The 12,763-nt window shown below is 43.8% G+C and overlaps 1 protein-coding gene across 1 annotated transcript; it reads right to left on the reverse strand.

Moving 5' to 3' along the window:
• Window positions 1-1,055: 1,055 nt before the first annotated feature.
• TMEM129 (transmembrane protein 129, E3 ubiquitin ligase) lies at window positions 1,056-10,738 on the reverse strand. Its single transcript, XM_083862193.1, has 4 exons — window positions 10,384-10,738; window positions 8,811-9,285; window positions 6,352-6,511; window positions 1,056-3,829 (listed from the first exon to the last, which is right to left on the reverse strand). Exons 1-4 carry the CDS (start codon window positions 10,586-10,588, stop codon window positions 3,581-3,583), a joined length of 1,089 nt encoding a protein of 362 aa, XP_083718319.1. The 5' UTR covers window positions 10,589-10,738; the 3' UTR covers window positions 1,056-3,580.
• Between the last annotated feature and the right edge of the window lie 2,025 nt (window positions 10,739-12,763).

Genomic DNA, 12,763 nt, shown 5'->3' on the forward strand with positions numbered 1-12,763 from the left:
ACCTTTTCCTTAAGGGCTATGCAAATAATACTGTTCATTTTAAACAGGTAAGCTATCTAACAAAAAAAACCCCACCAACTGAAAAAACACAAATAAGAAATCCTGCAGTATGTCTTTGGAAGAAAATGTCTTGTAATCCATGTAAGAGCTTGAGTATTTATATCTCAACTCCTTAAACAGCTCAAAGCCAACAAACATTTCTTTTAAAATGGCACTGAGAACCTCAGTCTTACTGGGGTTTGTCCTGACTGGAATGGTGCTTAGCTGCAGTCTAGCAAGTTTTGCAATATCAGAGAAAGGTCTGAATTGGAAGATCATCTAGTTCCAACCCTTTGCCATGGGCAGGGACACGTTCCACTAGACCAGGCTGCTCAAAGTCCTACTCAACACCTTTAGCACTTCCAAGAATGGGGCAGCCACAGCTTCTCTGGGCAGCTTGGTCCAGTTTCAACACAACAAAAATACCCACACTGAAGAGATCTCATGATAACTTGGTATTTTGGTTTCAAGCTATGCCAAACCTCATGGTAGAAAAGCTGTACTCATATAATGGATTAAAAATATCTCCTGCTTGGAAAAAAAGTCTTTTTTGGGTTGACAAATTATGTTAACCTAAAAAAAAAGCAACAGGAAACATATTTTCTCAATATGCTCTGGAACACTACAATTACAGAAGTAATACAACTGTGGAAATAAATTATAAAGCCATGACCCATGTTTTGAGAAAGACTTGTTGAGCTGCAGCACACCAGGAAATTTGGGCTATACATGATACACTCCTGTGGGGTATTTGTATTGACACAGTGCACCCACAGACTGTCTTTAGTTTAATGACATCACATTTATATAAGATACTTCAGATTACCAGCACTACCCACCCACAAATCAGTGATGTGGAAAAGCATACACACAGCTGGAAATGCAGAACTAAATCACTATTAGTGATTTACACACAATAATAAAAAAATATATATTTCAAATATTTTAGTAATTTGCATTACTTAGTTGTTTGTTTGTTTGTTTGTTTTGTTTTGTTTTTGGTTTGGTGTTTTTTGTTGTTGTTGTTGTTCTTACAAAATGCTGCAAGAAAACTGATTCTAAACCCAATCCTCATTTAATGCCCCTGTATGTACATGTGGCTCTTTGGATGATAAGCTGAAGCTATCACAAAAGCAAATGCCTATTTTGGTACTCTATTATTTTCATGTTCATATGGAATTTTAACAAGTAGTTTCTCTAACACAGCCTTTAAGAAACTCCCAAATGTTGGAGGCATGTCAGATTGCTTTGAGAATTTAAACTTGGGGAAAACTACTTGTTTTAAGGAATATAAGTCCGGTGCTATCATTAACATAAATTGTAATTTTGTTTTGTAATTATTACTAACTTTTCTAAGAGGCACTTCTGTGGATAGAGCATTAAAAGATGCAAGGGTAAAAAACATTTATGACTGTTACTCTGTTGTACTTTTATATTGACAAAAGAGGTAGGGTGAACAAAAGGAAAGTTCCACTGAAGTGAAAACTTCCAGTCAACTCAGAGCAGATTCCACTGCAAGAGCAATTAGGAATTTAAAGCTTTTATTATGTGAGATGCTATTGATAACTGACCTGGTTTTAGTCTGTAAATCATCTGCAACTACATGCATCTAAAATTCTCAAGGCCTTTATGATTTTAGCTTCACACTCTTTACAATAAATATTTTTACTCCAAACAGCCAAAGTTCAGGAAGTGAATGACTGGGGATGGCAAAACCACAGCTCCAAAATCCTACCCTCTATCCTGCAACTATTTCAATGGCTACATATCTTGTATCCATGCCACATTACGTAAACTTTCCAGAAGCAAATGTTACAAAATGCTTATTTGTAAAGGCTGCTGTGTAGTGATAGGTGCATGTCAGACAACAGCACCCAGCTGGCTCTGTAAAAACCTTCCAAAGGTTAAAAAATCCTGCAGAGACCACTTTAAATCTGGAAATAACAACTTTGCCACAGAAGTACTAGAAAATACTTTTAATTCAATTGTTGATCAGCTCCTAGATATTTTTATTACTTTTCAGATTTGCCAACAAATCTGTCTGAAACTCTGAAACTAAATTTAATTCTATTCAGATGAAGAGTGACATGCCACTGAAGATCTCTTTGGGAAAGAGAGATAAATCCACACAACCTGTCTCAGTGTCAAATTTTCACTCTGTACAATCCAAAACAGCAGGTAATGGAAAACAGAGAACCCACTTTTATTAACAGGGAGTTTACTTAATTGCATAGTAGATGTTGTATATAAAGCAACTGAGATATGCTGAAGCAACAAATGTTCTTAAACTCCACCAGTTTGGATTTTTATAAATGAATACTATTTATAAGTTCCAAAGTTTAAATCCAACCCCAACAGTTAAATGTTAGTTTTCAAGCAATGCTGGCAGATTTGTCTTCAGTTTATATGCAGCCACATTTGTAACCATTTCCTGGCTGGCTGCAAGTGCAAGTGGGTGCATTCAGCACCTGTAGCTCAGCGGAGACTCATGAAATGCTTTATGGTTGTGCTTCCAATACTTGTACCATGTTTACATCCTGCCACCTGTTACTACTCAAACCAGTTGCTTGTCATGGTAATCAAGAGGTTGTCATGTAATGCCACCTCTGCCCATGATTTCCTGGTAATTTGATTATTCAGGTGGGAGGTGTTAAGAGCTTTTATTCTTGTAGACCAACGCTTTAAAGTATTCCTTTCTCTATTAAACCCACCTGTGATTTTAATTTACAAATTAAGGCTCAGATGTTTGCTGCACTCCCTTCAAACATATGTAAAAATAGTCCCCCCCACCTAAAGAACATTGAAACCCTAAGCAATGTAGCTCCTGGAAATCAACAGATTTTAACCATGTATTAGCAATGTAGGTAAATAGGTTGACAAATCCTTCTGTTGTTTGAAATAAAGGCATCCATCAAAAAGTACGCTACAGGTGAGTTAATGGAATAAAAGGTCCATACAGGACTTGTAAATCTTCAGGAATTACATTTCTTAGCGTACTGCAACCCTATGTGAGTAGATGTAGTAGAAGTAGCTCCCTCCAGCTGAAGGAATCTAATGTACTTGTTTGAAGAACAACTGCAAAGATTAATAATAGCTTTACCACTGGATTAAAGAATGACAAAAGTATCAATGAAGTCTAACCAAAGCAATTTTCTCAGTTAGCCCTTTATTAAAGAATCAAAACCCAAGTTAAATTTAAAAATGTAAAGAATTTAACCTACGTTAAAACCTGAAAAAACAACAGTACTGCAAATATAGAAGGATAACCTTATTCCATCCAAAATGTAAGAAAGAAAACAGGGGTTTAAACAAAATTAAAATCCAGAAGCTGACATCAGGTGAGAGTAAAATCCACAGATACAGGTAAAAGTGGAAAGGAACTGAAAAGATTTACGTTTGTTTTCAACACTGTAAAAGAAACCTGTAGAGTTTGTACCCTGGTAGAACATGAAGTCTCAAAAACAGCTCTAGCAGGCCTTTAACCAAACCCACTATGAAACACAGTCAAATTAAAAAAGTTAAAACATACCCAAGTTACTACTCATCGTATTAGGCAAACATCTAGAATGCAAAATTTGGCTCTGCAAGTCGGGCAAGGCACTTGGCTGGACAGCCAGGTCTCTGGGTGCTGCTGGTCCTGTCTGCTGGCAAACCACTTGCCCATGCAGGTGAGGCACCACATGGGCCGGCAGTAGCACTGCTGGCATTCCCCCTCGTTGGGCTCCTGGCAGTTCTTGATGAGCTTGATATTGGCAATAGTCTGCATGCACCCTATGCACGGCTCCAGCTCCTGAGGGAGGAGAAAAAACATCAAAATTGTGAACTGCACACAACGGTTCCTGTTAGTGCTTTTCAAAGGCTTTTAGAAAATCATCTGTGGCAGAATCATCAAGGCAGAACTGCCCCACCAGAGGATATCAAATGGATTTATTAGAACACTCTCTAATGAATGACAGCAAAGCTTCTCTTTGAACATAAAACCCAGAACTGCTGCATGAGACTAATGATTAAACAAAAATGACTGAAAAATAAATGTTCTTTCACTCTCTGAAGACCTTCCAGCAGCAACAGCAAGGTAAGCAAGCAGCCAGCTTTGTCATTCAAACTATTTTTCAAAAACCATAGCAGTATAAAGTAAGGAAAACAAATCAAGCAAACAGTTCTAACCCATTAAAACAGCAAATGGCTGTTCCTATCTTCCATCTTTCTAAGTAAGAGACATAAAAGAGGAAACCAGGGCTCTACTGAACACAAGGATGCTAATCCTGAAGATCCAGAAACTTACCTAATTTTTTTTTGATAAAATTGGAATAAATGCTTTTGCCCACAGTTAATTATGCCACATGAACTTGCAGTTGCATATGGGGACAACATCTTGCTATGAAATCTTTTACAATTAATAAACAATAATTAGCATTTCCTATGTCTTCCAGCTGTCCAAGAACTTGACAAAGCTCAAAAGACAGCACACTGAATAGGTACAGAGAGCTGAGTCTGTTCAAAATGCTCCTGGTGGAACAAAAACAAGCTCTCTCTGTGGTCTCTAGTTCCCATCTCCAGTGACTCTTCCCTTGTCAGCTCAAGTGTCTGCTCAGCTGCACTGTCAGCTGGGCTGTGGAGCAGATCCAGATGAACACAAGCCACTCAGCTTTAACTTGTGAAATTAGATCTTATCTCAGCTTTTAAGGAGGAAAAATTCTAGCACAGAAAGATTAACTAACTTTTTCAACATATTAATGCAGCTTCAGAATGGGGAAAAATTCAGTGTTGTATTTTTAACATCCTTATCATCATCTGTGATGTCATTTATCACTCAATGTCAAACCCAAGTTCAGTAGCTCAGCTGCCACTTAAATGTGTCACGAATTAAATGCTCTGCAAGAAAGCAACTTTAGTATCTTCTCTTCATTGTGACCATCTCTTTTTGCTGGCAGCTCAATGAGAACACACAACATAATGTGCAGACACACCTGATCCAGTTTTATTTTACCTAGTTCATAAGCCATATAAGCTGCACAACACTACCAAGGATACCAACCCCTCACTCCATTAGCTGAACACTGGACACAGACTCCCTGCAGGCTCACCAGTACTGGTTTAATTGGCTCCCCCTGGACCACTGGACAGTGCCCCAGTCAGACTTCCAACTGCTGCACAACTATAATAATGACCAGATCTCTGTGAGATCTCCTACCTCTCTCTGGAGGTAGGACTCTGTGCTGTTATAATCAACCATATAATAACAGCCGTAATAATTATAACTAAAGCAAACCTCTATTAAGAATCAGTTTATTTCAGCAGAAGATCCAGCAAAACCTGGCTGTCTAGAAAAGCAAGCTGTACTGGAGCAAACTTCCTGAAGAACAGCAACAGCAGTTGTGGCTCTGGCTCCCCATAAACTTTCTGCAAGTGCAACGTCATCATTTCCAAATGTGTTCATATCACATTTTAGTAGCAATTATTACAGGGACTTTATTTAACTATGTTATTTCTCATGTCTCAAAACTGCCATGCTCACAATACAGTTTGTTCCTCGTAGCAGGAACAGAAGCAGCAGCCAGAGCTATGTTTAGGACAAGTTCACTGACACAGCAGGTGAGCATTTGTGAGGGAAGCGTCACCCTGACTGAGCAAAGAGCACTTGGGTTTCTGGCATCACTGACCAGGAGGACTGACTGGAGTCAGCCTTGGCTGTCCAGACCCTAAGAAATTGTGCTGGGCTGTATCTTTTCAGGAAGTTAAGGAATCTAGGCCATATCTTATCAGGGGCCAGAAAGATGAAACTCTAAGCCCTACAGCTGTACACCCACACCAAGGGGCACTTTAACCACCAGTCACTCTCTAAGTAAGTGACTGCAGCCCCCAAGCTCATGGAGCTCTCCTGGAGGGCAGCCTCAGGTAGGTAGGAGACCTCTCAAAGGGTCTCTTGAGATCAAGAGATCCCTTACTTGGTATCTGTTATCTACAGCAAGGTAAGTAACAGTTTATATTAAATCTAAAACATATATGCAAGCTAGCTGAATTATTAAAAGTGTAGCAAGTAGCAAGCAGTTCAATTACCATTTAATTACTAACTGAATACTGCTTAATTATTAAATGATTATTAAGCACATGATAATTATAATTTAATCATAATTCGTCATTAATCCACATTTTTAATAAAATCTTTTTGTTAACCTGACAACAATGAATTCTCTTCATAATTCACCTGAGATAGCCCTAGGTAAACATTTATCATTTACACAGCAATCACAGGCTCATTTATATTGAAAGCATAATTGTTACAGTCTCACATGGATAGAAAGCACTCACCTGAGTGCTTGGAACATGGTATGTCTGGTTTATTTCCACCAGAGATGTAAAGGTTTCTAAAAATAAATCACTAAGGCTTTGATGGATCACAACGTTAGCTGCATTGCTGATAGGAGCACGGAGCTTCTCCCGGAGCTCCCCATACTCTGTGGAGTTCAACCTGAAGAAGAAAAGATGGAGCAAAATGTTACCATCATTATCCACCCAAATACCTGATAGTACCTTGCAGAGGTTAACATCAAATAAGTGAATCCGAAGAAAAGCTGGTATTTATTAGTCAGAATAAATACACAGCATTGTGTTATCGTCTTCTTCTGCTGTTTAGTTATTGCTTTTGGCACAATTTGCTCAACAGAACATGCTGTCCTCATTCCTATCTGTGTAAGATTGCCAGAAGGGTTATGCCAGAGATCAGCTAAAACATCACACAAAAATAAAGGCTTTTGAAGTAATCAGCGTGAATAAAAGTAAATCATGCATTAACTGCAAAGTGCTGTTTGCACCATTTCTGTCACCTTTTTAATGCCTGTTTACTTAGACAATATCTAAATTCTCAATTATAAACTCCTGAGGAGTTTAATTAGGAGAAATTAGTTGTATCATGCAGCAGGCATCACAAGGTGATACAGTACTACATAAGAAGCAGAAGTATGTCAATCTATCAGGTTCTATGATTTTATGATACAATTTTTGATTGTACCATAACATAATCCCAGAAATTTCACAAAGGTCACAAAGCACTGCTGATTTAAGGCTGCAGCAAGCTGTTTTTCACACCAGCTGCTTCTGTAAATTAAAGTGATGCCCAAAGCACTCAAGTGGCACTTGAGACCTCACACAGACCCTACAGTGATATATCCCTGTTGTCATCCCTCTTTACTGTAAGAGTTCTGAACGGTAGTGTCAGAACTCTCCAGCTCAATGTTTCCACTCATTAAACAGTTTTCATGGAGAAGTCCTGGGAAGACTGCCCTCATTTTCCTACTGCTCACTGAGTTCCCAGAGCCCAGCACAATGCAAGGCTGGCTTAGCTCTAGCTCTCAGTGGTCTCTATTGTTTTTACTGCTACAGAATAATGTCACCTAACAGACGCTGTTCATGCAAACCACAGAGACATTTATATCCAGAGGAACAATTCACACTGAACATGCAGGGAAATGTGGCCCATCTGCACAAAAGCTTTTTTCCTCCAGAAACATTTCACTGTATTTCACTGTATCAATTTCAATCACTGTAATTGATTCTGATTCTGGATATATACAATGATCCTGTATGATTCTGGTACATTCTAACATCTTATCAGAACAGCTGACATCTTATTAGAACAGCTTTTAAACACTGTTCTTGATGCTATTCTGTTTAGTCACAAAATACAGTTTGGGCTTAGGACTTTTTTTCCCTAAAAGGAATTATCAAAGAAGTCATGATTTTCTCAGCTGGGGGATGTAGTTTTACTATTATGGCACTGAAGTGCTTGCAGAAGAAAATCATTAGTTGTTTAATACTAATTTGGTCACCACTGTCAGAGGTCTATAAAAGTCTCTTTTCTTAGCATTGTCATGCTTACCTTAACTAACCTCTTGTTCTGAGTTCTGTTCACTTGGATCTCTACCACAATTACCTTTGCCTTCCTCATGCTTGCCCAACTGCACACCTACAGGTCTGGTGATCTGCCTGCTTTTAATTACCTAATTACCTAATAAATGCTCCTGACATACAAATTTACAGCAAAAAGACACTCAAATACCATTCCAAATATAGTTTTGGGAGCACTAACATGGCTCCCAATAACACAACAATGAAGACTTTAGCACCCTTCTACTCAGAGGTTTCTGCTGAACTTGTACTTTAGCCTGGTTACACAGAGACTGCTGAGATAAACAGCACAGGCCCTTGCAAAACAAGCCCTAACAGTTCACAATTGTTATGCTTTACTGCTATGAGAATACATAAATCAGAAGGGGAACATGATTTATTCCTTGTTTTAGGGGCAGTTGGCTTGACTAGCTCAGTGAGAACTCTTCTGAGCAGTGACAAAATCATGAGCCTTAAGCACAAGGAAAAATCCAGTCGTGGATGAAAAACAGTTTTAGACAAATAGCTATTTCTCCTTACCCAAAATTTAGAAGATCAAAAATTCTACCTTTCATTCCTGTTTCCATCTCTCACCTAATTTTATCCAGTTACTTCCTTCTGCATCCAGCACAATCCTCTCCCTAAGAATGGATCAAAGAGGCCAATCCCTTTGTTTATCCGTTGTGTATTCAGTGTTGCAGTTGTATGACGCTTTCTAAACAACCTTCCCTGCACTGCATGGCAGAACTGCACATACAGCAGCCCTGAACACCAGGCAGGGACCAGAAAGGAAGGGATGAGACCAGGGAATCTGGCACAGAAGCAGTCCCTCAGCACCATCAAACAGCACACATGTAACATAACAGGTTTAGCACTTGCTTTACCGGATATCAAATGCCTTGACGTAGGGATTAACACTGGCAACTCGGATGGTGAGGAACTGCACAGGCACGTTGGAGTCTGGGGTGAGTTCGTGCTGTCTGGAGTCTGTCACTGTCAAGTGAATGTCCTGCTGCTGGGCAACATGTAAACAGTAGGTGGTCACTTTAATCACCCACGTGTCTGTAACAATCACCCTCGCTCCTGGTGCTCCGGTGGCGAATTTGTCGATTCTCCGAAATTCTGTGTTGATGGAAGAAGCTACTGCCCTCCAGCCCGACTGAGGGAGAGCGTGAACAGCGAGTGTCCGGGCTAGAGGATGATTATTCCAACCTTTCCGTGACCAGTAATATGCCAGGGCACTGGTGATGGCTGGGAGGAGAACGGCGAAGAAGAAGAAAGTTTTCCACTCTTTTGAAGCCAGGTAGAAAAAACAAAGATGTTTTTCAGGTGCGGCAAAGCACATGCCAAGGTAATAACCTGCAAGGAAAAAAAAATTACTTTCAGAAAACAATTAAGTACCTGCAAGAACAGATACTCCTGAATCATATGGTTATCTAACCCGTGTGCTCACCACCAAGAGAGGTACTGGATGACTTCAAATTCAAGCGTCTTGTCTTAAGCAAGTTGAGATAAATTCTTAGGCATCACTGATTTTCACAGAATTATACACCTAAAGGAAAGTGATCTGAATTCGGTTGTTGAATAAAATTACCTGTGAGATGCCACTTAGTTTTAGGAGAATTATATGACTAAAGGAAGGCGATTTGCATTCCTTGGTTAAATGACAGAAGATGATGAGCTGGAAGGGGCTCACAAGGATCATCAAGTCCAACACTTAGCCCTGCACAGGGCACCCCAAGAGTCACAGCACATTGTGAGAGCATTGTCCAAACACTCCTTGAACTCCATTGGGCTGGTGCTGTGACCACTGCCCTGAGGAACCTGTTCAGTGCCCAGCCACCCTCTGGGGGAAGAACCTTTTTCTAATATCCAACATAAACCTCCCTTGACAAAGCTTCAGACCGTTCCCTTGTGACTTGTCACTGCCACCACAGAGATCAGTGTCTGTCCCCCTCGTCCCCTCTCGAGGAATTTGTAACTGCAGTGAGGTCTCCCCTCAGTCTCCTCTTCTCCAGGCTGAACAGGCCAAGTGCCCTCAGCAGCTCACATAGCTTCCCCTCAAGGCCCTTCACCATGTTTGTTGCTCTCCTCTGGAAACTAATATTTTAGTCATTTTTATACTGCGATGTCCAGAGCTCCCCCAGCCCTGGAGGTGAGGCTGCCCCAGCCCAGAGCAGAGCAGGACAATCCCCTCCCTTGCCCGGCTGGCCATGCTGGGCCTGATGTCCCCAGGACAGGGATGTCCCTCCTGGCTGCCAGGGCACTGCTGGCTCCTCTTCAACTTCCCACTGACCAGGACCCCCAGGTCCCTTTCCCTGGCCCTGCCCTCCAGCCCCTCATTCCCCATCTGTCCTTAAACCGCATTTCCCTTGTGTGTACATGCGCTGCGGTGCAGCCCGCCGGTCACCAAGCTCGGGGTGCTGGTTCCAAGGAACCCTGAGCTCCCCCACTCACCCAGGGGCAGCAGGGAGTGCGCCAGCAGCGTGCCGGTGCTGCGCCGCAGGTGGTACTGCACGAAGGCCGCGTCCTCGCTGCCCAGCCAGGCGGAGAGCAGGCTCTGCACCGTCAGCCCCGCCGAGCGCACCTCGTCGGGCGGGAACACGAAGCACACGGCGAACACCAGGTAGGCCAGCGTGAAGGTCACCGCGGGGCTCTCCATGCTGCGCCCCGCGGGGCGCCGCGGTCCTCGGCAGCGGTAATTCCCGCCGCACCCAGGGATGCTCCAGCGGGCAGCGGTGATTCCCGCCGCTCCCGCGGTGGCTCCCCCCGCAGCTCCGGATGCTCCAGCGGTAGTTCCCGCCGCACCCCCGGATGCTCCAGCGGCAGCTCCCCCTGGATGCTCCAGCGGTAGTTCCCCCCGGATGCTCCAGCGGTAGTTCCCCCCGGATGCTCCAGCGGTAGTTCCCCCCGGATGCTCCAGGGCAGTTCCCGCCGCACCCCCGGATACGCGGCGCGGGCGCTGCCGGGGCGGCCGCGGCGGGACCCGCCTCTCCTCGCCCGGCTGGTCCCGCCCCTCCATCCATCCATCTCCTCCCTCCCCTCCATCTCCTCCCTCCCCTCCATCTCCTCCCTCCCCTCCTCCGCCCGTCCACGCCGCCCGGCCCCTGCCCGTGGCCTCAGGGCTGTCCGCGCCCCAGGTCACATCCACAGGCCTGGCAGAAGGAACCGATTCCAGTTCTTTATGAACGTAAAAGAGCTCTGTTGGATGAGGGAAGAGTCTTTCCGAAGCAGGGAAATGGCCTGTTTTATCTAAGCGTCAGGAAAGAGCTGCTCTTTGTTGCTCCTTGTTGTCGCCCTGAATTTTCTTGCCTGTGAAATTCTGTACCTTTGCAGCCGCTTTCCCACGCTGCTTCACATAAACAATATTGTTTTCTTACAACTTATCTATGTGTTTACATATTTCTTCTCTAGGAGGAGGAATGTGATTGATGGTCAAGTCCACCAGTGATGTTCATAAGGTGGTGACCCTTTTGGCCAATTCTGTACAAAATGTATATAAGGATGGAGTCAGACATTAAATTAGAATCTTTGCTGCTTGACCTGCTGCTGCCTGCGTGTCTTTTGTGTGTCCGACATAGAGACACCTCGTGTGTTTTATGTAATGTTTTCCAATATTTTCTAATAAGCCAAGGATGTTTAAATGCCTTAAAGGGAGACATGTTTCAAGGTATCTTCATACACCCCCAAACACAGTAAAAGGAGAGGCCTGACTGGAATATCTTGTTACTATTAAAGTAGAGATAATAGCTAATAGCCCCAAGATTTGCTGTTTCTTATGGAATGTAGGAAACCCCCTGTTAAAACCACAAATTTCCATATTTATCTCTTTTAAAGAAAGGAGAGGTTGTATAACTGGGAAAAGCACGGCAGAGAAAGCAGCATGTGATGTTATGTGCTGCTACTGAGGGGATACCGGGTCAATAGTAAACGCCACCCCCGGTGTGTGACATCCCAACGCTGGCAGATGGCTGATGTGTCACTGCTGTGATGGGGGATTTATGGTGGGTTAGTGACTCCTGAGGATGGTTACATCAGTAGAATCATGCCTGGATTCTGTGCGTCTTACTTCATTCTAAAAGACATCTTTGTTAACAAGTTTATTGTTTTTACAATAACTTCACTGTTGCTGCCTGGTGACTCGACAGTAGGGACTGCTTTAATGTGCTCAGTGGGCTGTGAAGTTCAGTAGTAAAAAATGGGTTGCGAAGCAGCAAGTTTTCTTTCTGTGATTTCATGCAAAAAGCATGTTGAAGCAGAACAGCTGAGACTGTACAATCATAGAAACGTTTAGGTAAGGAAAGCACCTTAAAGCTCATCTCATTCCAACCCCCCGTTATGCACGGGCAGGGACACCTTCCACTAGCCCAGGCCGCTCAGAGCCCCATCCAGCCTGGCCCTGGCGGCTGCCAGGGATGGGGCAGCCCCGCTGACCTTGTTGGGGACACGGGGACATCTGACATCTGTCCAGCCCCAGGGATGGGGCAGCCCTCGCTGACCTTGCTGGGGACACGGGGACATCTGTCTGGCCCCAGGGATGGGGCAGCCCCGCTGACCTTGCTGGGGACACGGGGACATCTGTACAGCCCCAGGGATGGGGCAGCCCCGCTGACCTTGTTGGGGACACGGGGACATGGGTCCATCCCCGGGGGTTTGTCCCGGCGGAGCCGCGCCCGCCCTGCCCGCTCCGCCCCGCACGGGGGCGCACTCCGGGGGTGGGGGGCGCGCAACGGTCACTTGTGGCGCTGTCCCCGCCCCGTCCCGCAGGGCGCTCTTCTGATTGGCGGGCGGGCCCGAACGCCGCTCCCTCATTGGCGGGCCGGGGCAGCCGTTGCGT

This window comes from Zosterops lateralis (assembly GCF_965231275.1).
Source record: "Zosterops lateralis genome assembly, chromosome: 5".
Classification (NCBI taxonomy): Eukaryota; Metazoa; Chordata; class Aves; order Passeriformes; family Zosteropidae; genus Zosterops; species Zosterops lateralis.